General features: G+C 51.8%; 2 protein-coding genes across 11 annotated transcripts in view; one reads left to right on the top strand and one right to left on the bottom strand.

Moving 5' to 3' along the window:
* Nucleotides 1–172: 172 nt before the first annotated feature.
* Nucleotides 173–9,406, bottom strand: Sfxn3 (sideroflexin 3). 7 transcript variants are annotated; one of them, XM_087587241.1, is made up of 12 exons: nucleotides 8,186–8,328; nucleotides 7,099–7,323; nucleotides 6,844–7,007; nucleotides 6,188–6,358; nucleotides 5,793–5,891; nucleotides 5,419–5,494; nucleotides 5,178–5,263; nucleotides 4,079–4,206; nucleotides 3,852–3,901; nucleotides 2,601–2,650; nucleotides 1,954–2,001; nucleotides 173–1,752 (listed from the first exon to the last, which is right to left on the bottom strand). In XM_087587241.1, the coding sequence occupies exons 3-12, from the start codon at nucleotides 7,002–7,004 to the stop codon at nucleotides 1,656–1,658; spliced, it is 966 nt and encodes a 321-aa protein (XP_087443367.1). In that variant the 5' UTR covers nucleotides 7,005–7,007; nucleotides 7,099–7,323; nucleotides 8,186–8,328; the 3' UTR covers nucleotides 173–1,655.
* A 108-nt stretch (nucleotides 9,407–9,514) lies between these two features.
* Nucleotides 9,515–26,196, top strand: part of Pdzd7 (PDZ domain containing 7) — a 19,459-nt gene continuing 2,777 nt past the window's right edge. The window contains exons 1-16 of one of the 4 annotated variants that reach the window (XR_015619984.1): nucleotides 9,515–9,577; nucleotides 10,240–10,720; nucleotides 15,545–15,685; nucleotides 15,896–16,070; nucleotides 17,494–17,670; nucleotides 17,928–18,075; nucleotides 18,866–18,926; nucleotides 19,273–19,671; nucleotides 20,158–20,355; nucleotides 20,492–20,634; nucleotides 21,861–21,954; nucleotides 22,292–22,342; nucleotides 22,749–22,924; nucleotides 25,610–25,701; nucleotides 25,816–25,907; nucleotides 26,083–26,154. Coding sequence is in view for 2 of the 4 variants with exons in the window: in XM_087550521.1 (XP_087406647.1) it covers nucleotides 10,495–10,720; nucleotides 15,545–15,685; nucleotides 15,896–16,070; nucleotides 17,494–17,670; nucleotides 17,928–18,075; nucleotides 18,866–18,926; nucleotides 19,273–19,671; nucleotides 20,158–20,355; nucleotides 22,292–22,342; nucleotides 22,749–22,924; nucleotides 25,610–25,701; nucleotides 25,816–25,907; nucleotides 26,083–26,154 (2,008 nt within the window). In the remaining 2 variants the exon portion in view is untranslated. 4 annotated transcript variants of the gene reach the window in all.

The following is a 26,196-nucleotide window of genomic DNA, read 5'->3' as shown; positions in this document are numbered from 1 at the left end:
AGGGAATAGGTGCTAGCCGGAGGACCCATTTTGTAAGCTCAGAGAGCCCTCTGCTGGGAGATGAGACTCCCTACAGACAGCAGGGAAGGGTTTGGGGAGAAGCTGAAGGTAGGAGAATCTCCTGGACACTTACTTAGACAAGTACGACATGGAATAACTGAAGATCAAGAACTAGACAGGACTGCAGTTTATTGACACCATGACATGACACCTGTTGTCACTGGAGGAGGGGGTGAGTGAAAGTGGTCTCCGTGGATATCACTGGGGACCCCATTCGCCTTTTAGCTAGAGGTCATGGATTTAGAGTGCAGATATAATTCTACACACTGGAGTCATTACCACTCATGCCATTCCTAAACCCATCTTCCATTTGGTCCAGCTATGAAGGCCTGGGTCCCTCCTCTTTTTGAAGGGCAGAGGGAGCACAGGGCCATCCATGTCTTAGGAACGAGAAGGGCTGCTGGCAATGGTGGTATATGCCTTTAATCCCAGAACTCACTGTCTTAGGCAATCAGATCTCTGAGTTCCAGGACAGCCAGGGCTACATAGAGAAACCATATTTGAAAAACAAAAACAAAAAAGAAAGAAAGAGACAGGAAGGAAGGAAGAGGGGGCACTGGGGATGTAGCTCAGTGGTAGAGCACTTGCCTAGCATTGTGAAGCCCTGGGTTCTTTCAGAGACGGGGTAGATGGAAAGGAAGGAGCTGAGGTGGGTGTGTCTAAGAGGAGTCAATGAAACACAGAATTACCTGTCTTGATATTGTACGCTTGAGGCCTGTGTTTAAGCACCGTTCCCACACCGGTCCCCCTATAAGTGGGTACAGGGGGTGGCAGTTCCTGAAGGGAATGCTTGCTCTGCCTGTGTGGCTTTCTAATTGGGGAAGGAATTGGGATTGTGGGATTTCTTTCTGAGTCATGACATGAGTCATCAGAACAGACCAAGAATGCCCAAGACTATCTCTAAAAGCAGGGTAGGGGCACTGCAGGCTACAGAGACATCCTCATGTTCCATAGGAAGAGAAGAGAGGAGTGGAGCCATCCCAGGATGTGGAGTCCAGCAAGTATGAGCCCCCTGCCTCCCTGATCCCACCCTGCTTCCTCTGCCAGCCCAGCTCCTGAACCAGCTTTCAGAGCCAGCTATTCAAAACTGGAAGGGTTAAGATCTGCAGATGTCCTTCAGTCTGTGTTCTGGGATCCTGGCGCTTATCTTGGGGTCAGAAGGCTAAGATGCTATCAGAAATGACTTGGCCAGAGGAATAGCTTAGGGAAAGGATTCTCGCCTATCACCTGGCTTGCTGTGAGGTGGGCAGGAGACCGAGAGAGAAGACAAACATCAGGACATCCTAGAACAGCACTTCTGCCTTAGCATTCAGGAGCAAATGAACGAACAGTTCCATGCACTGCCTAGGTATGTCTGCACGCACGCACACAGACACAGGAGGGATGGGCTTTGTGACTTGCTCTTGGAAACCAGAGAGGAGAGAAGAGGCTTATAGGGGTGCCTCCCCCAGTCTAAGGTTGCTGGTCTCAGTGGCTGCTCCCCACATCAAGCCCCCCTGCCCAGTACCCGGAAGATTAAACAGGTGGTAGCATTGAGAAGTGGCACCAAAGAAGCAGCCTAAGGAGGTAAGGACAGGGACAGAGGCCGATTCCCCTCAAAGCCCCTTGTTGTAGTAAACCACATCGATGCTGGGGTTTTGTGCTTGGATCTGAGCTCTCAGCTCCGGCTCCAGCCTGGTCACATGTATGGAGCTGCAACAGAACAGCACAGGCTAGATGAATACACTCTGGGCTCAGCGTCTCAGACCCAGGATCTGGCTTCCCTCCGCTCCCAGTGAAGAATTCTCCCTGCTTTCAGAAGGGCTGGCTCCCAGACCTCCCTGGAACACACTCAGGGCCCAAGGTGGAGAATCCTCTGCAGAGATTCTGATCAGGTCCAGGAGCATCACTCACCTTCTCTGGGGAAACAGAGCGCAGCACAGAGGTGTGGCAAATACCAAGCTAGAGAAGAGGAGCACAGGAAATGTCTGTGACACCGGCTTGAGCGTCCCCCTCCCTGTACCCCACCTCATAGAAATAGCCCCAGGAGCGAAGGCTTTTTAATTTAATTTAATTTTATTTTTTTGAGCTCTATTCCAGCCATAAAGGTTGGAAAATAGAGTCAAAGGACCATTCAGGGATGTTAAACTCAGTCCTGATATTAGATTCTGTCTGAGGAAAGAGCCTCTCAAGCACTGATCCGAAGCCCCGTGATCAGAGAACAGGGCCAGGGATAAAATGGGATGCAACCCTTGGATTGTACTGAAGAGTTTATTTGTATGGTGTCCTCTGGTGAGTGAAGACTGAATCCCCCAACTAAACTCTTGACTTTAAAAGGCAAGATCCCCTAGAGCCCCCCCAACACACACACACACACACACACACACACACACACACGCAGGCACACCACACACAGGCATATTTTGCATTATGGGTATCCATTGGAACCAGATGTACGGTTGAGCAATGTATGGAAGCATCTCAAAGACAGTGCACACCCACCCACACTCAAAATGATAAAAGCTCTCCCATGGTCCCTGTTGAACCCTTTGCACACTTACCAGAAGCCTACCAGTCCCACCTGCAGGGGGGCCCCCAGCCAGGGGCGGCGCTGTGGGGAGACAGAGACAACAGAATGGTTTGTGTCCCATTTTCCCTAACTCTCTCTACTCTGCACCATGGTTCTAGCTTGTCAGCCCTTGTTTCTCCACAGCCAGTGAAGAGCTTGGACCTGCACACAGCAACCTCCCACCCCAACCAGACCTGCTGCCTATCTCGTTGTACATTCTCGCCTCTCAGAATCACTTCCCATGGTACTCTGACCATCTTTCTCTCGCTTCACTTTCTCTGGGAGCTACTTTCTTCAGGGAGCCTCCCTTGAGCCTCCACTCACTTCCTGTCATCCCGGTCTCATAAATATGTCCCTCTGCACACCTCTCCTACATCCTCTTCAGCCACGGTAATCATTGTTCTATTCTTCAATGTATCGGGCTATCCTGCCCCTGGGCCTTTGCACTAGCTTTCTCCCTATCTGAAACACTCTTTACCTGACTCACCTCATTCCTTGGATCCTCCAAAGCCTGTGCTTGTCTAAACAGTTCCCCACGTAGTCTCAATTACACTGCCCCACTTACGAAGCATACTTCATAACTTACAACAGTATGTTTGGTTTTTGTTTGTTTCGTTCATTTTGCTTTTTTGAGAAAAGGTCTCACTGTGTAGCTCTGGCTGGCCTGGAACTTGCTATGTAGACCAGGCTAGCCTCAAACTCACAGAGATCCACCTGCCTCTGCTTCCAGAGCACCTGGATTAAAGATGTGTGCCACCACATCCAGTCCTGTTGTTTGCATGTCTGGTGCACAGTCGGTGCTTAGTACCGACTGGTAAATAAACAGTTTGATAAATGAGCTGGAGACTCTATTCCTGAGCCTTGCTTCCCTATCTTGTTGGTGCGTTCCTGAGCAGGTGTGAGTATCTGCTAATGAAGACACAGTGAATGACATCACAAGTATGCTATCAATTCTGTGGATGACAGTCACCTTGTGTATGTCGGAGAGCTCTAGCTAACCTAGTTTCCTCAGGATGGACACCATCTCCTTCCTTCTCACTGTTCCTTCCCTCCAGCCCAGTCTTTCTCCATGAATGAATGAAGGTATGGAGGCAGGGAGGACCACAAGTCTTACCTGACTCTAGCTACTCTCTTTGCCATGATGCCATCATCTTGGCCATGATGGAGAGAGGATTGGGGACAGGTCATTTCTCCCCAACACCAACCCTTCTGGGGCAGAACAGCTAAAAGGTGAGTTCTTTACCTTGAGGAAGTCTTTCTTCTCCAGAGTGTTCATGATCACCGGGGGAATGGCTGAGGAGAGAGCAGGGCAGGAAGAGAGATAGTGGGGCAAACTCCAGGAGCCTGAAGGAAGGCCTCCCTCCCAGCTCCTCCCCTTCTTCCCAGCCTTGCTGACTGAGTTATCAGAAAACCCTGAGACCCCCCCGAGCGCTCTTCTCTCAGAGCCTCCTGAGCCCCACCCAGCCTCACCCATGGCGGGGATCGCCATGCCGATTCTCGATACCACCACCTGGAAAATGCCCTGTTTGGCAGCAGTCACCGAGTGGCCAAGTCTCTGACCAGCTTCATCAGTCACTGGGATGCCCACCTGCAGCTCCCTAAGAGGAGAAAGAGGCTGGGGTCAGATTATAGGCCAGCAGATCTCTGGAGAGTGTTTACCTTCCCCACCCAAAGGTTGGTTCTGAACAGCTCCCAGGGTGGAGGGTAGATCCCAGAGAGAGTAGCTAGATGCCTGTGCTAGTCCTGGCCAACTAGGGGATGGGGGGGGTGGGGAGTAAGTTTTGGGTCATTCAGTTGGTTGAAGAAGATGAGTTTGGAGAGGAGCCAGGGGGTAGGGTAATTTCCAAAGTACTGGGATCTAGCATGACAGAAACAACAATCTTGAGTCCTAACTACCAAGAATACCCCTGGGTAGCCCAGGTGGGGTTTCTCCACACAGCATCCCGGATTAACACAAACAAACAAAACTATTAGGAATGTTGTGTGGGCCAAGTATTTAATCCCAGCACACAGACAGCAAAGGCAGGCAGGATCTCTGAATTCAAGGCCAGCCTGGTCTACATAGTGAGTTCCAGGCCTACACAGAGAAACTCTGTCTCAAAACAAAACTCAAACAAACAAACAAAAAGGCACGTAGAGTTTTGTAACCAACACACTGATGTTCTTACTACTGGAAATGTGATTTTTCTTGATGGTGGCATGAGATACCTCAAGGTACATTTTGGTTTATTTGAAAGTCACCTTCAACCTGAGTATCAAACCTGACCTTGGGGAGCTGGTTTTGCTGCTGCCCAACACCCCAGTCCTATCAGCAAGTTCCCAGTGAAGTGCCCTTTCTAAAACCCTACATTGGCCTGCACCCTTCAGTCTCACCACACCTCAGGGCAAGTTCTCACAGAGCAGGAACTGGTTGTTCTCAACACAGGGTCAGTATAAGCCAGGACCTGCAGCTCACATCGAGTGATGTAGAAGACTGGCCCTGAACCTGGCTAGTCTGCAGGAGTTGAAGGGTCCGTCATGTATGTCCTGGGCATTGGACATTGCTGTGCCAGGAGCCAGGACCACTCACCTCTGCCTCATCAGGGGGATGTTGATGCAGTTGGCGGCAGCCACAGCTGCAAAGGGTACGAATCGACCCACTAGTGGGGGTAGGTGCTGGGGGAGGAAAGGGGAGAGTGGTTCAGTGGCTCTGAGGACCGTGGGTAGGGAGGAACTCAGGATGGATATGGGGAGCCTTTTGAGAGGGTAACAGGGAAGAAGAACATGGATAAAGGACTTGTGAGAGACCAATAGTGGTAGGGAGACTTTACCTTGGTGAGAGACTTGAGTCCCAGAGCAGTAGCCACAGCCCCAGTGGTGGCACTCACATAGGCCGTTCCCAGCTGCCTGTGGAGGAAAAGGCTAAGTCACAGGGAGAGAGAAGAGTCCAGCCTGCATTTCCTTTAGTGACTTTATGTGTTTCCAGTGCAGGGGGTGTGAGAGGGTAGCCTCATTGAAAGCCCTCCCCTGCTCCAGTAAACTTCTGTGAAAATCTTCCTCCTTTAAAAGGGCAGTGGATCCCCAAAACAGATAGAAAAGGACTGAGTGCCCTCAGGTGGGAGGCGAACAGAAATGCAGCTGAAAGGAGAGCCCAGCTGGTGGCACAGGGATCCATCAGGAATGGCTGTGGAGGTGGGACACTCACTGCACAGTGATAGGAGCGTCTCCACTGCGATTAGAGTAATTCACAATAGCATTGAAGGACTGATTCACCCACTGCCAGAACACCACAGTTGGAGTCTTCCTGGGGGTACAAAGACAGACCAGTTATATCTGCCCCTCCACAATATTCCCCCATCCTTGAACCCCCAATATTAAAACCCTCAAGGTCCCTTAACTCCTCAAGTGGGAGTTTTAGCTGATGGTCCCCAAACTTGCCCTCATCGGCCTTGCAGGCACCTCTTACACAAACGGAGGCTGGGTTCTGAGAAATGGAAAGAATTCTCACGTATTCTGCCACCCACTGACAAGGAGACTTCTAGTCACCCAGCCATGCTGTGGGACACAGCACTCAGGAAGGGGACATGGGATAAGACTTACCTGTAGAAGGTGAGCATGCAGCCAGTAATGGTCATGTTCATGGGCACCTGGGCCGACATGCGACCAATCAAGACCACCTTCTCCCCTGTGTCCGGGTGGAATGCTGAGTCATACACGTATTTGGCTCTCCATAGCTGGTCCTCAGTGAGCCCAGGAGTTACCACACCAGCCCTGTAGAAATTGGCAAGAAACCAGCAGGTTGTTGTAGGGGTCAGACCTGCCTTTCTTGTCTCTGCTGCTTGCCTCAGGGAACTCTGGACAAGGGATCAGGAAGTTTAGCACCCAACCTAAGACTAAAGGACCTCCGCGTCCCCGGGGAGGTCAAAGCTTCTCATAAGTGTGCTTTTCCTATTTCTACATCCTTGGTGGTCCTGCATTTTCTCCAGGGTCACAGTGATGGTGGTGTTCAATGGGTTTAGAATGACTGGAGGACATTCCAAGAGTTAAAACTCCCGAAGAAAGAGATTGCCTTTCTATCTGCGTGGGGCTCTCTTTGTCCTTGCAGAGTGGACAGCACTGGGAAGTGTCATGACTGAGGATCTGTGGATTGCAGAGCTCCTGTCGACCCATAACACTAGTGCTGTGTCCTCAGCCTAAATGTCCTCCAATCTGTTTGATTGATTGTGTCACGGTGACAGGATTTGAAGCAGGTTCACCTGTAATTCTGCACGATGTTCCGAGAAGCTTCCAACTGTTTCCCGGACAGCAGGAGATTTCGGGGATCAGTAACTGTGAAGAAGTGCCGGGCTCTGCCTAGGAATGTGCTTTGGTCCCATCGAGGTTCCTGGATGTTGATATTTAAGGGCAAGTCGCCCATCTTCTGCAAGGGCAGCAAGAATAAGGATGAGGTCCAAGGACTTCATTCACTTGGGAGAAACTTTGGTGGTTCTGCCTCCGTCCCTGAAACTGACCAGTGCTTGCAGATGCTCAAGGTGACCCCAGATCCATAAACAAGGGTGGGGGGAGGAGTTGATCCCTAGGTAGTATTTTAGTTGGGGACCTATGGCCACCGAAGGGCGAGTAGGAAGAGCAGAACCTGGAATATAGCTTCCCTCACGCTGCGGCCTGATGCAGGATTTACATGTGTGTGGTTGATTCACCGGCAGCAACTAATCCAGGGCAGCTATCTTGAGCTCCTGCCGTAGAAGCATAGAGCATGGCTAACACACCCAAGCCCATTTCAGTTTCAGGCCCCAGCTGCCCCAAGTCTTAGATAAAAACTCTCAAGGCTGTTTGGAAAAAAGACAAAAGACATCCCACACTCAAACGTCTGACTGGAGGAGACAAGGGTCATTAGGCACCTGAGGGCTGATCGGAACCAGATCTCAAACAGCACTGGAAAGGTAGCCATTTGTGAGCATGCACATTTCCCCCTCAAACTCATTAGCTTAGACTCCTGCACAATAGCCGGGGCTCTCCCTCGTCCCGGGTTGAATAGAGCTGACACAGACACCCACCCAGCTCTCTCTGAGCCTTAGAAAAACCTCAGGAAAGGGCAAGATTCAAAGGGTGCCCCTCCGCCCAGCACAAAAAGGAATGCCAACAACAGCCATCTGGCTGTGTTAGGCAAAAATCCTGCAGAATGACTAATTCCCTCCAACCCCACTTCCTTCCTCACAGTAGACACAGTCCCCACCCGACTCTCACATACTTATACACAAGGACAGGCACGCCCTCCCCGGCACACAAACAGGTTAGATCCACGCAGTACGCTAACCAGACAGAATACCGTTTCTCTCTCTCTCTCTCTCTCTCTCTCTCTCTCTCTCTCTCTCTCTCTCTCTCTCTGCCATATCTCCAGTTGCAGACATTTGAAAGCATTCCAAACACACGGCCTCACCCAATCAACCCCTCCTTGTGCCCTACAGATCCTAACAGACTTCGTAATATGGAATCCCACGAGAGAGAGAGAGAGAGAGAGAGAGAGAGAGAGAGAGAGAGAGAGAGAGAGAGAGATCCTTTCAAGGCAAGCCTCCTCTTCTGACCCCAAGCCCTCACCCCGACACTTTGTTGATTTCCAAGGCAGCCAGCACTCACGCTTTCCGGGGATTTACAGCCTCTAGCAGCTCTCAGACCCGCCTTCCTCACAGCTCTCCGCTTTCCTCCCAGCCATCACCCGGACGTCACGCGTGACGCTGAGCAGCAGGGAAGGGCGGGGGCTCCCTAAACTGGTTCGCCTGACCCACCCCCCTCTTGGCAGAGTTCCGGGACAGTGGATGTCATCTGGAGTGACTCCCCCAGACCAGGCTGTTGAGACCAGACCCGACCCAGTCGTGGGAAGCAGTCCTGGCAGCCTTCCCAACCTGGGAGAAAAGGGGAGGAGCCGCCCCACTTGCCTCCTTCGCTTGCAGTCCCTTAGCTTGCCTCCGGAGGCAGCCGACCGGGCAGCACCCAGTCTAGGTGCACTGGGTGCGGGTGAGCGGCGTGGAGGGCGGGCCTCTGATGGTGCGCCGCCCGGAGGGACTCGGATTACTGCTTGTTTACTTGGCAGTGGACTCTCCTTGCTTGCACCCCCGTCTGCTACTCCAGGTCCTAGAGGCTCCTCTTGCAGAGCCTCATCATTCGCATCCCTTCCCAGCCACATTGTTATGGTGCCTGTGCCCCTTTTGTGTTCCCAGTCCCCTTTGCCACCTAATCCTCAGCTCTAGTGTGCTAGCAGTTTCTTTGCACCCCCAACACTTATCCGTACACAGACTGACGCCCGGGTCCCTGGGATGTGCACGGCCAGAGTTTCTCGTGATGCCTGCATCCAAGCAGTCGCATCAGAGAGATTCCTCTCCTAGTGTCCTGAAATCAGCTACTCTATCATGAGGCCTTTCCAGAACAGGGTGCCCAGAGGAACATTTTTTTTTTTCCAACTCAGAAGGTGAAAAAGGCATTACACACACACACACACACACACACACACACACACACACACCTTATCCATTAGCACCCAGAGCACGGCCGCGACACAGCCAGGTTCCAGCTTTCGTTCTTGCTCATCTCGAGCTAACGTTCAGCTCTTTCGTTTGTGACATTCTCCCTCAAGAGTGACTACGGAAAGGACCGCAATTTCACGAGACCAGGAAGCTAGCGTGGCCCGGAGAATTCTAGTAATTCTAGTAGCCAGTGCAGGATTCCAGAGCCAACTCCTAGGTTCCAACGACCAGTGGAGGTTCAGAATTAGGGCGGGCAGAACCCGGAGGTATCAGGCAGGTGAGGAGCCACAATCCCGACAGACTACCAGAGGTGCCCGAAGAGAATGACTGGCAGTCTCAGCAGCCAATGGGATCTCAAGGCCGCGCAGGGCAGCCCTATTCCAGCAGCCGCACCGAGCGTGGGCGGGGTCCTTAGTTCACTGTCTCGCACCCGCCGGCAGGCGACAAGGGCAGCGGCACACGCGACCAGGTGAGAGGGCCAAGTCCTAGAGGTAGCGGGGCAGGAGGTCCTACCTGGGGGAGTCTGCTTTTTGGTTCACAGAAATATTCTAGAGGGCGTGACCCCTGGTTTTGCCTTAGCTATTTATGGGAAGATCACCCAGTCAAGGGAGAGAGTCTTTCAGTGACTTTAGACCCACAGCTGCAGCCTGGAGCCTGACGATCATCTGGGGGTGGCGGTGGGGGGCAAGCTCGACTGCAGCTGTCCCAGGTCCTGAAGTCCATCTCTGGAGGCTAGCCCCTACCTATATACATATACACAAGGAAAGATGCTGTTAATAAACTGTCGTGACACTCATTTTCCTCTCTCTGCTTAAAATTCAAGAGCCTGCTGTAACCCCATCGCTACTCTCTGAGTGTCAGATGCAGACTGGAGACTGGGTAGATGACTCAGTTGAGACCAGCAATGGAGGGATAGAGGGATGAAGGAAAGCTCCCCAATGGCCTTGTAGAAACAGCTCCCTAAATCCAAGATGGTGTAGAAATGGGCGGATCTCCTCTGGTCCCAGGGTAGGAGAGGCGAGGGTCCCAAGATATAAGAGGACCAGATTCTCAAGGCAGGAGGAAGTGTGGAAGCTGGGGCAGTGGGACAGCACTCATCCCTCTCCCCCAAACCCTGTTCTCCTTACACAGATTTGGAACCCATACTGCTAAGAAGCATTCAGACTGACATTGCATCAGAAAGTGTCCTGAGATCAGCCGCTCTGTCTTGCAGACAGAACAGGTGGGCCAGAGAAACATTTTTTTCGACTCAGTAAGATCTGCCCTATCAAGCAAGACTCCAGCCCCACAGAGAAAGCTCATGGAACCCGGAACACCAAGCGCCAACCTTTGGAGGACAGGCAGACTCCAACAGGATCTGTAGGGCACTGCCTTAGCCTCACCACCATGGCGCGTGGTTTCACAGTAGGCTTTGACCCACTGGGTCTAGGAGAACTCAGCTCTGCCTCCCTGAGCTCCCTCTCCTCCCGAGGCCACCTGGGCAGCGACTCGGCCTCCACAGCAACACGATACTTGCTGAGAAAGCAGCAGCGCCTGCTGAATGGGCCCTCCCGAGGAATTCGAGCCTCCTCACCCATGGGCCGTGTCATCCTCATCAATTCCCCCATCGAAGGTGGGTGTGGGGCCCAGGAGTGGCTTGGATGGGAGTACTGGGGACAACAGGAACCAATTAGGCTGTGAAGCAGAGCCAGTGTGGTTGGGGGAACTCAAGAGCCGGGAGTCTTGGGGGAACAGGATCATCTTGCATCTACCCCGCAGCCACCATTTTAGGGCGTCAGGGCTGTAGAAGGATCGGAGGTGGGAGATGGAAACGTAGTCTAAGGAAATGGTGTACATGAGGCCCTGGGATTCACAAGGCAGCGTGCTGAGTCAGCCCCTCCGTCCCTTGAACTCTTTCTCCTAAGCCATTCATCTTAAGGAATGGAGCAGGATGGAGGAGATCTTCCCCCAAACAGTCAGCTGTGTCAGCAGTTCTGTGGGGAGACTGTAGAGAGTTCCGTGCCCAGTCTTCAGAGTGTGGGGGAGGGGCCGAAATGCAGCAGCCAATGCCCATGGAAAGGGAGCGGGGACCAACAGGAGGAATGCGAAGCAGAGGCAGGGAGTGAGGGTCCCAGAGCTGGGTCCTTAGGAGAGAATGACCGTATGTCTGCCTGGCACTGTGTCACAATTCTGTATCTACCCAAGTTTTCACCTTACAGGAATAGGAAGCATAGTCCAACTTCAAGACACAGAAACAAGAACAGCTGGTGTGGAGGGGGTTGGGGGAGATTTGCAGCTATTGCCCGACAAAAGTCAGAATTGAACAGCATGAAGTATGATCAGGCAGGTGCTCGGACTAAGTGACAGATGTGAGACGGCAAAGAGCCTGTGAGCACGACAGAGCCTTGAATGCCAGGAGGGGAGTGAGGCTCTGTGGGACAGGCTCTCTGTGGACAGAACCAGATCAGTATCTCCAACCTCCTCTCCTCTTTCTGAGCCAGCACTGTTCCCCTGGCTGGATCCCAAACTGGACTTTTCAGGTCTGGTGTTTCTTCCAATGCAGCTACAAGCCTCTGTTCCCCTCCAAAGGCAGTTGCCCAGGATATGGTTGGCATGCTCACTTCCATCACTATCAATCGCTATAGGCCCCGCCCTCGGGCGAGCATCAAGGCACTGTTTTCTTATTTAAAGATTTATTTCTTTTTATTTATATGAGTACACTGTAGCTGTCTTCAGACACACCAGAAGAGGGCATGGGATCCCATTAGAAATGGTTGTGAGCCACCATGTGGTTGCTGGGAATTGAACTCAGGACCTCTGGAAGAGGAGTCAGTGCTCTTAACCACTGAGCCATCTCTCCAGCCCAAGACACTGTTGAGGTCACCAATGCCATTCTGACCAAGAAACAGAAACCCCCAGAGGAGCTAGAAGGCAAGAAAGATGATTCACTCTTTCTTTCTCTCTCTCTCTCTCTCTTTCTTTCTTTCTTTCTTTCTTTCTCTCTTTTTTGATTTTGGGGGTTTTTGTTTGTTTGTTTGTTTGTTTGTTTGAGATAGGGTTTGTCTGTGTAGATTGTCCTAGAACTTGATCTGTAGACCAGGCTGGCTTTGAGCTCAGAGATTCTCCTGCCTCTGTTTTTAGTGCTGGCGTTAAAGGTGTGTGCTACCATCACCTGGATGGCATGACCCTTTCTTTTTTCTTTCTTTTTTTTTTCTTTTCTTTTTTTCGGAGCTGGGGACCGAACCCAGGGCCTTGTGCTTGCTAGGCGAGCGCTCTACCACTGAGCTAAATCCCCAACCCCTGGCATGACCCTTTCTAACCACTCCTTTCCCCTCTCCTTATTTGTTTGTTAATTTTTTCCATTCATTCACTCGTCTGTTCATTTATCCAAAACTACCTGTGAGATACTATGCACTGTGTGAGAACGAGTGATGTATTGGTGGCAAAGAACTGCAAAGTCCCATGATTAAGCTTGCAGACTTCCAAAAGACAGTAAACAATGCACAAATATACAGTAAGACACAAGATAGAACAATTCTGAAAGGAAAAATCATGACGTCTAATAGACATGAGAGTGTTCCTAAAACTTTCAAGGCAGAATGGACCAGAAATGCCCTAGAAGACAGATTGAGGGGGCTGGTGAGACACTTCAATGAGTAGGGGCATCTGCTGCTAAACCTGATGACCCGAGACCCCAGGCCCCACTCTGTAGGAAAGAACTGATTCTTTAAAGTTGTCCTCTGACCTCCATACATGTCCCATGACATACACATGTGCAGATACATACACACACTAAATAAACAAGTAAACATGTGTCATCTTCTAGAAGATTGGTTAGGAGTGGGCTGGAGAGATGGCTCAGCAGTTAAAAAGCACTGGCTGCTCTTCCAGAGGTGCTGAGTTCAATTCCCAGCACACACATGGTGGCTCCTAACCATCCCTATAGGATCAGCTCCCTTCTCTGTGTGCAGACAGAGCATTCATATACATGAAATACATAAGAAATCTTGAGATAATGTTTCTCTGACTACCCCTGACTGTCCTGGAATTCACAGTTCAGACCATGCTGGCCTCTGCCTCCGGAGTGCTGGGGCTAAAGGTGTGAGCCACCATGTTTGGGTTTTCTTATTTTATATTATTGGCATCCAGGATTTAAGCTGTGGTGTGAGTGGTTTGTCTCTTTTAGCTTGCTTTTTTTTCCCCTTTAACTTTTATGGGTTTTGCTTGTTGTTTCCAGAACTTGCTATGTAGGCCAAATCAGCCTCAAGCCTGTGGCAACTCTGTCTCAGCTTGGAGTGTTGAGATTACCCGCCCAGGCGCTAAACCTGCCTTCTTTGCTTTGAGACAAAGTTTCATTACAGCTGACCTTGAATTCTCCACCCACGGGCTTCAGTCTTCTAGGTGATAAGATGTTATATTGGGACTACTGTTCCTAGTTCTTAGACTTAAAACAAAAAGCAAAACAACCAAAAATTATAGCCAGGCTTCAAGGTCAACATGACCTACACAATAGAATTGCCTCATAGTGACTCTTCTCAATATAGCAGTGTGCTCACCTAACTCACAAGGACCCAAGTTCCTCACCCTCGGGACTATGAGTCTGCCTGGGAGCCCTTCAGGATTCTCATTTTAACACGTTTTCCAGTGATGTTGTGTCTGCTATTAACACCATGTACTGGGCCAAGTTTCTCTGAGAAAGTGATGTCTAAGATGAGAGGGGATGAACAAAGGAGCCAGCCCTCCCAATGCCCCCCCCACATCAAAGCCAAAGTGATGGTTTCTAGACACACACACACACACACACACACACACACACACACACACAAAGGTCAGAATGTCTGAAGGCGACTGATGGAGGAGAAAGCCTCAAGGAAGACATGGTTGGAGAGCCATACAGAGCCAAGGGTAGCCTAGAGTTCCTCTAAAACAAACAGGAACCACTGATAAAGTACACACACAATTCTTGTATACCAATGGAAAGTAAGCAGGTTGTTAAAGAGCTGCAGGGAGGTCCAGTAACCTAGTCTGTCAGATGAGGAAGAGAAGATTCCATCCTGGGAGAATCTATATCCCTATTCTGAAAGCTCAGATGTGGCAGGGCCTGGAGCCCATCCATTTAGTCCCAGCACCTGAGAGGCAGACTCTGAGTTTGAGGCCAGCCTTCTCTACATAGTGAGTTCCAGGACAGCTGGAGATACACGTAGAGACTGTCACACAGGAAAACAAAAACTAAAACAAACAAAAGCTCAGATGTAACATCCTGATGGCCAAGACATAGAGGTTCCCCAAGGAAGAACTGAGAAGGAAGTGGGCAGAAAGCTAATGGCTTTTTAGCTAAGACTTGATGGGGCCTGAGAACTGTGTGATGACAACTGGTTAGGAAACCCCAGGGTCCCTGTCTTTGTTCTGTACACCCCTGTCCAGACTGTCCTTGGAGGTTTCAGCCCCATCTGTCCTGGACACATATTGGAACTTGATAGACCAAATCGAAGTGTGTGTGTGTGTGTGTGTGTGTGTGTGTGTGTGTGTGTGTGTGTGTGTGTTCTCTCCCTTTCAAACACCTCTGGAATAAACCTTGCCTGAAGGAAAAATAAATTCCCCTTCTTATGTGGGACCAGCTTGTCAATTTTCAGAGAGTATGTGGTCTCTGAGCCCCACACGTGACCTCCCTTTTTTCACTGCCAAAATCTCTCCCATTTTATTTCCCTAAAGAACTAGCTCCCCAGCCTCTTCCCTGGCCCCTGCTGTGGGCTTTTAAGGACACACTGCAGCATGCTGAATTAGAGGATCTTCCTCAGGTAGCCGGGCAGTTCCTACCGCTCTAACCCTAGAATCACAGTCTATGGGATGGAAGTGACTTCAGCAGTTCTGCCATTAGGTCCTGGTCAAGAATTTACCAAGTTTCAGTTTTCATGCCTCCAGATAGAAAGCCCACCATCTGTCCCAGCACAAAAGAACATCTGTCTCTGTCTAACTCCCCCGTGCTAGCTTGGTACTGCCCTTAAGTTGCACACTGAGCATCTAATGCTGTCCGTGGATAGCTCCTCGGCTGTTTGGAGTTGGAGTTCATTCTGTTGCAAGCTGAGAGCCCAGACTCTCCACAATGGAATCTTGAACCTTCCTTTTGCCATCTGCCACTCCGAATGGCAGATTTTCAGAGATTGCACATGAGAATTCAGAAAACACACACACACACACACACACACACACACACACACACACACGCCACATGGAATCTAATCAGGCTGTTCTCGCCTGTTCCCACACTGCCAGTCAGTGGCCTGTGGTTTCAGAATTACCCAGAGGGAACATGTATACCATCTCCATGTAGGGCCCTGAGTATCATCTGGGTGGCTCTGCACAGAAACTTAGCCTTTGGGGACACCAAGCTGGGGACCTCAGATGCTCAGTGGCCAGAACTAACATGGAGGTCACTCCTCTGTGGTTATCCTCACAGCCAACAGTGATGAAAGTGACATCATCCACGCAGTTTGTGTGGAGAAGAGTCCGTCGGGGAGGCTGGGTTTCAGCGTGAGAGGCGGCTCTGAGCATGGCTTGGGCATCTTTGTCAGCAAGGTGGAGGAGGGAAGCAGCGCAGGTGAGCAGGGGCCCCCTTAAGGTGAGCACGGCTTGGGATGTGTCTCCCTCTTTGGTGGGTAGCAGAAGCTAGATGTCCAAGGAGAGGAATCACCTCTGCCCAGAGGGCAGGGATTGATGGGAGGTAAAGCCCACTCTAGCTGAGTGGATTTGGGGACAGAGCCTAGAGAGATCCTACTTTGAGGGTTCAGCCTTCTCTGCTCCTGCGCAGAGCGGGCTGGCCTGTGTGTGGGAGACAAGATCACCGAGGTGAACGGGCTGAGTCTAGAGAGCACCACAATGGGCAGCGCTGTAAGGCTGCTGACCAGCAGCAGCCGCCTGCACATGATGGTGCGGCGCATGGGCCGTGTGCCTGGCATCAAGTTCTCCAAGGAGAAGACCACATGGTGAGTAGCACCTGGCCTTGCCCAGACTCCCTGCTCAGTGACTTCCTGCCCCTGCCCAGAAGCTCGCAATCTGAGTTCTGAGCCATGTACCCCTCTGGGCATCTATCTCCCCATGGGAGCAGAAATGGGGCTCTGGGACTTGGGTGCAGAGGTAGTGGTAGAGTTGGGGGTGTGTTATCGCCCGTGAAGGCCTTGGGTTTCATTCACAGCATCTAAAACAGAATAGAAAAGGGAAACAGGTTCAGCCTGTTGTGGCTGCTTAATAGAGCCAGGTGATGAGTGGTTCAGAGTGTTTCATATGTTTGACGGAACTTCATTCATTCACTCTGAGAATGAGACTTAATCTCAGGGTTGTGGGTTCCTGCCCCATGTTGGGCGCCAGTTGTAGGGTGTGGGTCCTGCCTTACTCCACCACAGGGCACAGCTGCTGGGGAGGTGGGACACGGGGAGTTGACCTCGATTTCCCCATGCTGTCGCTGGGTGGGTGTCAAACCATAGGGAAGCCACGGGACACCGCTCTGGGGGTGAGGAAGCACAGCCTGAGGCACAGAACAGCTAGAGCTGGCGGTGGGGGTAGGGGGTAAGGATCTGTAATGAGGCCGGGGTGTCTGGTTCTTGGGCTCTTGGGCATCCAGGTGCTGCTGGATGCCACAGAAGAGCTGAGAACAGAGTTAGGGCCCTCAGGCTGGACCTAGCCTGGGGTTAGGAGGAAAAGATGGGAAGTTCCTGGCTTGACAGCTGTCAGTCTTGAGTTTAGGCTTGGTGGTCCTGGCTGGGAGCACAGAGGGGCCTTCTATGGGAGATTAGATGGCGGCTCTATAAGTGAAGGCCTTCTCCATGACTCCCCACAGCAGATTCTGATAAAAGGAGATAGTCCATGGTTTTAAGGCATTTATTGTCATGGCAGAAAATGGATGAGTAAAACCACACACACACACACACACACACACACACACACACCCTTCTCAGGACAGGCCTGAGGTTAAATACCTTTTGCAGGGAGGAGTGTTTGGGAAGAAATGTTTATTGGCTAAACTCTTCAGGCCTTTAGGTACCTCATAAAGTGGAGATCTGTGTTGAGCCTACATGACTCTCTATATGTGAAGGGGCTGGGGGCGTTGCCCTTACTTGACTAATGGCCACAAATCTATTGGCGGGAGAGGGGGCAGCAGCTAAGGACAGGGGCCTGGTACCCAGGAGTCAGGAGAAACTCCTACCGTCCCTTCATGGTCTCTGGGGTTTCTAACCTTGGCTCACCCAGGAACCAGTTTGCCTTTCGTAGTCCCACACCAGGAGAAGGTTCCCCTTCACCCCTGATGCCTCCTTCTCACAAAGGAATCATCCTTTTCCCAGTTAGTTGCCAGGGATTTTAGACTAGGTGTTCCTGGAGGAGCTGGGATCAGGGCGTCTTGTGCTGTGGCAGGGTGGATGTAGTGAACCGGCGACTGGTGGTAGAGAAGTGCAGTTCAACACCGTCGGACAGCAGCTCAGAAGACGGTGTACGCCGCATTGTCCATCTCTATACAACCTCCGATGACTTCTGCCTAGGCTTCAACATCCGAGGAGGCAAGGAGTTTGGCCTGGGCATCTATGTGTCCAAGTGAGTGCTGGGGTAAAATGGAAAAACCAGGCTGGGGCAGGGCTGGAAGTGGAGTTTGGGGATGGATCAACACATGAGGTTTGGCCAACTGATGCCGAAATGAGGGCCCCTTCAGGATAGGGTCTGGGGAGAGGGTGTTGTCAACAGAAGAGGGCCAAGGAATGTAGGAGGGCACACCCATAGCCAGGTGAAGGGGTCTGGATGACAGGGAAGGAGGCAGGTCAAGGTCTTCTCAACCAACACCCATCTATCCCCAGAGTGGACCATGGTGGACTGGCTGAGGAGAACGGCATCAAAGTGGGGGACCAGGTCCTGGCGGCCAACGGTGTCAGGTTCGATGACATCAGCCACAGCCAGGCCGTGGAGGTGTTGAAGGGCCAAACACACATAATGTTGACCATCAAGGTGCGCCATTATATGGGAGTAAGGGAGAGGCCAGACCAGGGAAGGACTCGGAACACCAAGTTCTTTTTTATTTTTTCCTAAAGATTTATTTTTATTTATATGAATACACTGTAGCTGTCTTCAGATACACCAGAAGAGGGCATCGGATCCCATTACAGATGGTTGTGAGCTACCATGTAGTTGCTGGGAATTAAACTCAGGACCTCTGGAAGAGCAGCTAGTGCTCTTAACCTCTGAGCCATCTCTCCAGACCCTGTTCTTGAGCATTCTTAACTCCAGTTCTTCCCCAATTCATTTGTTAACTCTGTCCTTGTAGATTCTCCCTATGTAGCCCAGGCTAGGTTTTCCTATGTAGCCATGGCCTCAAACTCTAAATCCTCCTGCCTCAAGCACTCAAACACTAGAATTCTAGGTATGAGCCACCCTGCCTGGCTATTCAACAGTATTTTTGAGTCCCTCTGAGGCCAGGTGCTGGGATGCCCAGAGATTAGGACAGGACCTCTCTGCAACCATCAGTTCTTGACAAATGCCAGGAAATCAGCAAGAGAGTGGGGCAATTGAGGCAGGGCCTTGTAAGTAAGGCAAGCGGGCAGTGACAGTCAAAGACGGACCAAACTGTCCACGTGACAAGCTTAGAGCAAAGGCTGAACTACAAAGGAAATTAGTATGTTTAGGAAGTAAGCCTGCTAGACCCAGTAGAGAGAAATGGAGCTGCAAAGAACTCCTATCCCCTGTCCCATTCTACCCTACTCCTCCCCCACTCCTCCCATGCCTGCCATGTCTTCTTCAGGAGACCGGCCGATACCCTGCCTACAAAGAGATGGTTTCCGAGTACTGCTGGCTAGATAGATGTAAGTCTGGGGAGATGAAAGGGAAAAGTTAAGGCCCAAGGGTGGGACTGGGCTTGCTAGGGGATGGGGAGTATCAGGATGCCCCCAGGACCTTCTCACAGCCAGAGATAACCTCCCCTGAGGATGCCAGAGTCTTCTAGGCCTCAAGCCCCGGTGGGGAGGAGAGAAATGACATCCCAGGGTCTCCCTAATGTAGGTGGCAAGCCCAGCTGGCAGCTCTGACCTCTGCTGTTACCACTGGTTCTTTCCTCTACCCCAAAGCCCAAGGGTAGTAGTCTGTGAGCACGGCAGGGCCCCAAGGGAGAAAAGCAGAGCCCGGAGCTACCCTGCCTCCTTTCCCTTGCAGTGAGCAATGGGGTCCTGCAGCAGCTGTCACCGGCCTCTGAGAGCAGCTCCAGTGTCTCCTCTTATGCCTCCAGCGCCCCCTGCAGCTCGGGCTCGCTGCCCTCTGACCGCATGGATGTTTGCCTGGGACCAGAGGATCCCACTAGCCAGGGCCCAGGTTGGGGGCGGGCAGACACAGCCATGCAGACGGAACCTGATATGGGCGGCAGCCGTGTGGAAACTTGGTGCAGCGTAAGGCCAACCGTCATCCTCAGGGACACAGCCATCCGCTCCGATGGTCCCTCTTCTACCCGACATCTTGATTCTGCACTTTCAGAGTCCCCCAAGACTGCTCTGCTCCTGGCCCTCAGCCGACCCAGGCCCCCCATCACAAGATCCCAGAGCCACCTGACACTGTGGGGTATGTTGGCTGGGGCGTGCCACTTTTCCCACAGGTTCTAGTCCAAACGAACCCGCCTCACACTCCGAGGAGTAATCCCAAATCTGCCTTTGTCCCAGGGCCTAGGCCAGGTCCCAGGTGCAGTTCCAGAATATTCCCAGATCCTGTTCTAGGCTTTACTTCAACAAACAGGCCTGGGCTCCAAGCCCACCTCAGTCGCAGGCCCCAAACTGATAGGCTCTGGGCCCCAAACCAGCCCTAAGTCCACTTTTTCCATCTTGGGATGCCCAGGCCTGTTTCGTTACAGATAGAGACTTCCTACATCCCTGGAGCTGTGTGGTGGGGGGAGGTGGAAGGCAGGAAGAAGACTCCACCCCACCCACTCCCACTCTCGAACAGTCGCAGACCCCTCCTGCCTCCCTTCCTTCTCTCTGCCCTTCCCTGTGCCCCGCCCCCTCCTCTTCTGCGCACCCTCCAGCCCTCCTGGGGGCTCCCTCGTATCTACAGAGGAGAAGAAACAGCGGAAGAAGGAGAAGTCAGGATCCTCTGGGGAGAAGGGGGCCTTGCAGCGCTCCAAGACGCTGATGAACCTCTTCTTCAAGGGAGGGCGGCAGGGGCGACCAGCAGGGGACGGGCACAGAGAGGCCTGGACACTGGACAGCAGAAGCCCCACCAAAGTCCGTCCTCGCCTGGACCTGGAGAAAGGTAGGTGCTGGGGTCCATCTGACAGTCCAGGTTGAAATCCCACCCTGCCCTGTTCCTCACAAGGATTAAAAACCACTTCGTTAGGTATATGGAGACCAAATGAAACGGGAGTATAAGCCAACACTTTGACTCCTAGACGGTGCTCTGAAAATGGGGTGGCCACTGTCGCACTGTCCTCCTCAGAAAGGCAAAGCGACCGACTCAAGCACAGAGAGAAGTGATTGAGCTCAGCTTGGAGTCATGTGCTCTCGGCAGCGGTGGCAGCGGAAGGCACCTTTGGTAGGGACCCGGGCTTCGCATCCTACATCCAGAGCTCCAGACGCCCCAGGCAGCTCTAGAACTAGCCCTGAGGAGAGCCATTTCTCAATCAGGGCTCAGATGGAGGGACTCAGGTGGAGACACGTGCGCGTGCACAAACTCATACACGCATGCCACACACATACCACACCCAGACACACATACCGCACCACACACTGTACACTCACATATACACACCACACCACACACATACCACACACACGCCACACACATCACACATGCCACACCACACACCATACACACTCACACATACACACCACACCACACACATACCACACACGTGCCACACACATACAAACATGCCACACACACACACCACACACATTACATATATATCACACACCACACACCATTCTCTCTCTCTCTCTCTCTCTCTCTCTCCCCCTCTCTCATATACACACACACACACCACCACCACCACCACCACCACCACCACCACCCGCCTCCCCCGAGTGCGTCATGATAATTGAATCTTCGGACCTCAGGCATGCTAGCAAGCACTGGGTTGTAGACCCAGCCCCAGGTATAGGTTTCCTAAGGCTCTTCACAAGAAGCCTGTCAACCCTGTTGAGGCTTAGAGTCCAGAACCAACACGAATGCATTGGTACAGTGCAGGAGTCACGGTTCCTTAGCAACCCTGGGGGTAGAGAGTTTTTATTGTTATTGTTGGGGACTTTTTGTTTGTTCGCTTGTTTTCGAGATGTGGTCTCTTTTTGTTTGAGGCTGGCCTCAAACTCTCAGATGTGTCTCTGTCTCCTGAGTGCTGGGATTAAAGGCATAGGCTACCACACCTGGCCTAAAGGAATATTTTTAAACAGTTCCAGCTGAAGGGGTCAGTCAGGGCCCTCCTGGGTTTATCTATCATGCTGAGCAAACCACTGTGACGTGAGAGAAAGACAAGGCAGGAGCCAAACACGAGAGACAGGTGATGTCACAGCTTCCCCTGGGCCATGTGCCCACCAGAACACATGGGCTAAGAATGGAGGGGGTCACCCAGCAGACAAGCAGGGTGCTGCTTCCGGAAGTGGGAGCGATCGCTGGGTAGGTGGAAGCAAGCAGACGGTGAGAGATCCGATGTTGCTCTGCTTTAGAATCGAGTGTCTGGAGGCCTCCAGTGACAGGCCAGTAGGAGAGATGTTTCTCCAGTCAAGGGAACCCCTTTCCTGAACCGCTTTCTCATCTCTCAGTTCCCAGGATGCTGGTTTCTCAAGGTTCTCAGCCTACTTCTCTGGCTGTCCTCTCTCCTTCCAAGGCTCCTCTTTCCTTCTCTGTTTCTTGAAGGTAGGTACCACTAAGCTGTCCTCATTCATTTTCTTTTTTTTTTTTTTTTTTTTTGGTTCTTTTTTTTGGAGCTGGGGACCGAACCCAGGGCCTTGCGCTTCCTAGGTAAGCGCTCTACCACTGAGCTAAATCCCCAGCCCCATTCATTTTCAAATAAACTCCACAAGCAGTGTTCATGCTGCCTCCTCTGTCACATCCTCCACTGACTCCCCATTGCCTGTGAAAGCAGTCCCTAGCTGGGTATGACTAGGAAGGCCCTTGAGGGCTCTGGTCTCTACCCTGAGTACTTCTAACTGGAACTCTTGATCCTGCTGAACTGGACCTTTCTTCTTTACAGCAGGGAGTGTGGGGCCTGTGCAGAAGTTTGTCACCTGGAGACTCAGACGAGGTAAATGCAGTATCCCAAGGGCTCCACGGTAAAGCAGCAGATGGGGGTACAGCCTGCGACCAGCTTAGCGGCTTTGAACAAAACTCATTTAGAGCTGAGTCTGAGGAGTCAGACAGAGAACTTGGCTAGCTTACTAGAACGTATAAGGAAGACAGAAAACGGGGCTTGTGTTGGGATCCCCAAAGGGATTTGGGAGTGAGAGAGCTTGTCTGTACTCCAATTGGGGGGGATTAGTGTGACAGTGAAGGAGGCTGGAGTTGGCTCTCCCTTGATGGCAGCTTGTTAGGAAAGAACATATTTGGGAACAGGGATCCAGTGGGATTCTGCCCAGCATGTTCAGTCTCTCAGGCTTCTACCCTAACAGCTCTCATCACTTTTATCGCATCCTCTTGGCCCTGCCCTGCAGACCGGGAGAGGGGCCGGGCTCTGCTCTCTGCCAGGTCTGGAAGCCCCTCTGGCCAGGGGCCCAATGTGGATGAGCAGATGCAGGCCTGGGAAAGTCGACGGCCGCTCATTCAGGACCTGGCCCGGAGGCTGCTGACAGACGACGAGGTACTAGCAGTCACTCGCCACTGCTCCCGGGTAAGTCTCTGACCAAGGCCTGGTCCTCATGTCAGGCTACTGTCCAGTGACCAGAACCTGGGCTTGTTGCCAGGAGGCCAATGATCAGTTAGCTCCCAGACAGGAAGTGAAGGTAAACCAATATCTAGTATCTAAGTCATTCTAGTGACCAGTCATACAGAGCCCATGAAAGACAGATGTGGGCAGCCCAGGAGATCTGGGAAGGTCTCTCAGAGGAGGTGACATTTAAGTTGAGGAAAAAAGGAAATCCAGTGATAAACAGGAGAAAGTCCTTGTAGGCAAGTGATTGTGCCCTCTCCTGCCCCCAGTCTTGTCTCCCATCTCCTGCTCTGTGCCTGGGACACCCAGCAGGCATGGCTTTATGTCAAGGGTCTGTTTCTGTTTCCCAAGTTGGTTAGCTTTGTTCCCATCTTAACCGTCCCCAGTACCCACACTCTTCTCTCTCCTTTCTCTTCGATCAGTACCAGAGGGAGTCAGTTTTGCAGGACTTCCTGGAGTCTAAGTGTTGGGGAGGCTGCAGGGCACTGCTCACCCCTCCAGGAGAACTATAAAGTCCTTTACGATAATTTTGTTTCTGGGACCCCAAGGGTCCTGTGGTGGGTCCCCTGGAGGGAGCATGCATCCGTGCACACTGTGGCCAAGCTGGGAAGTTTGAGAAAGTCATTTATCCCTACCTTCACCTGGTTTGGGACGGGACTCTGTGTGTGTGTGTGTGTGTGTGTGTGTGTGTGTGTGTGTGTGTGTGTGTGTGTATGTGTGTTGTGGTTGTGGTTGTTGTGATGTGTACACTGTCATGTCTGTGAGGTGTTGTGTTGACATGCCCACATGCATTTGTATTGCATAGCACTCACGTATGCACCCATGCCCATATACTATGTAGTGTCAATCAAAGGCTAAGATGGGGTCATTCACACATTTTCTTTTCCAAGGTCTGGTTTACAACAGAAATGTAGATGGAGGGTCCTGCCAAGGGCTCTTGTCTTTCTCAGTTCTGAACTTTAAGTGAGCTGTGTGTTCCAGCTCCGGCGAGCTTGCAACTCCAAGATACGGCCACTAGGAGGAGCTCTGTGTCTGTATCTTTGACCAGCCCCTTTCCCACACCCCTCTATTCCCCAGCCTTCTTCAAAACAGGACGTCATTTCACTGTGGTTCTATTTACCCTGTAGACTGAACCTACTGTTCACCACCAACACAATGCCCCACCCCACACCCTCTGAAACAGAGCCCAGGCCCGAGGGAGAGGCAAAGTTCCCTAGCAATTATGACGACGATGACATGCTCAGATCTCCCCTCTCTTGTGAACCATCCTTTCCACATCCCTCAGACCAGGAATTTCACATACCTTTCGTATTGATTTGCACTTCCCTCATGAGGCAGAACACAGTACAGGTTGCTTTCTCCCACGTTTTAGGCCTTCCCTGAGGTGGCACCCAATCTGCCATCCCCAGTTTTTCTGGGATCTTCCAGGGCCACCACATAGCTGATGTAAATTGTGAACTGAATAGCTTTTGGGATGCTAGTCAGGTGATTCTCAACCCCTGCCACTCTACAGGGGTGTCTCCGTGGGCCCTTCGCGCTGCATTAAACCTTCGTTTACTTGCTATTCTACCTTCCCGCAGAACAGTTTCCTCCCGGAATCAGTGGAGTGGTCTCTGCTTCTGAGGCACCCATTATGATCCTGCACCCTTCTCTGAAACTAGCAATGTCCCATTGCATTGGCTTGTGGTTGACTATTGTATGAGGCTCATCTGTCCATGTTCCCACCAGAGTCCCTGAGGCTGTGGGAGAGGATCTTATCATTTTGTCTCTTTTGCCACTCAAGGTCCAGCAGTAATACTGAATTCGTGTTTGTGGACTGAGGGACATGCACGTATATGGCAGCGTCTTGTTGATATGAGTCACTGTAAGCATATGTTTAGGTTAGGGACATACACACACACTTTTTCATTTATTCCTAATATTTATTGATGATTCATTCTAATGTCCAGAGTGCCAGCTATTTCTGTGTCTATGTCCATGCGTGGTAACTATTCGAGGAGCTCTCTGAAGTTTTCTCCCTTTCACCACCAGGGGGCGGTGTGCTGTCCAAGTAACTAAGCTCTCGGTATTCAGCTTTCTAGAATCCATGGGGTGTGGCATCCGGGCTGGTGGCATCCAGGCCGTACCAGGCAGAAGAGTACTCACTAGAGAGGCTGTAGAGCCACCCGTTTGCCAAGATCCCCATTCTAGCCCTGAACAAAGGCGTTGGGGGCGGGGGTAGGGCGTGGGGAGTCCACTCCCTGAACATTCTTATACTGCACCAGAGCAAGCAAGAGGTAGACGTCTTGGGTTCTTGCTTTTCCCTCGTATTTCTTTTTCTGTGTGGCTTTGAGCAAATTCTCCCCGAGCTTCAGTTCCTCGACTGTAAAATAGGAATCATCTCAGAGTGGCTGCCAAGTGAGAGGCTGCATGTAAAAGGCTTAGACTTTGCCCGTCCAGATGCCGCTCTTGATGTTGGTAATTGTCACAGATCTACTGACCTTTACGAGCATCCACAAGGTCATTGCCACATCAACTTGAACCTTGGATAGGGTGACCCTCCCTATCTTTGAGCGAAGATGGCTAGATGGGCCCCAGGGTCCGTGTGTGCCCTGTTGTTTCCCCACACCCAACTCTATAGAGTTGCTATGATGTCTCTAAATGCAGTACGTCCATGAGGGTGGTGTGGAGGACCTAGTGCGCCCCCTGCTGGCCATCCTGGACAGGCCCGCGAAGCTGCTGCTGCTGAGGGACATCAGGTTAGGAGAGGCTGGGGCGCGGGGAGCCCCAGTGACCCTAGGGCTGAAGCTTCTCCATGATCTCACCCCCTAGAACCAAACCCTGCTTACCCTGCATCCCTGCCTTGTTCCCAGGAGCGTGGTGGCCCCCACAGACCTTGGCCGCTTTGACAGCATGGTGATGCCTGTGGAGATGGAAGCTTTTGAGGCTCTTAAGAGCAGGGCAGGTCAGCAGTGTGTGTGGGATGGGGGCAGGGAAGGGGGGGGGCACCTGGCTCCTGAGCTCCAGTCGGGGGTGGGGTGGGAGTAGGGGGTGTACTTAGGTGGTTGAGCTCATTGGCAGAGCTATCTGGGAGCCTGGCAGGGGTGTCTGACCTCTGACCTGCTCTCTTCTCCAATCAGTGGGGCCTTCTGCTTTGAGACCTACCAGGCAAGACACGCCACCCAAGCGTCATCTCATCACCCCTGTTCCTGGTCAGTCAGAGTCCTATAACCTGGGGAAATGGGACAACCCTG

Source organism: Rattus norvegicus, chromosome 1 (assembly GCF_021556685.1).
Source record: "Rattus norvegicus strain SHRSP/BbbUtx chromosome 1, alternate assembly SHRSP_T2T, whole genome shotgun sequence".
Lineage (NCBI taxonomy): Eukaryota > Metazoa > Chordata > Mammalia > Rodentia > Muridae > Rattus > Rattus norvegicus.
The sequence above is the reverse complement of the archived record's forward strand: the minus strand, read 5'-3'. Positions and strand labels throughout refer to the sequence as shown.

Coding starts and splice junctions, on each gene's coding strand:
- Sfxn3 (XM_087587227.1), bottom strand. Junction 2,651..3,851: donor AGAAGAAAGACTTCCTCAAG/GTAAAGAACTCA, acceptor GTCTCCCCACAG/CGCCGCCCCTGGCTGGGGGC. Junction 1,753..1,953: donor GCTCTGTTTCCCCAGAGAAG/GTGAGTGATGCT, acceptor GTTCTGTTGCAG/CTCCATACATGTGACCAGGC.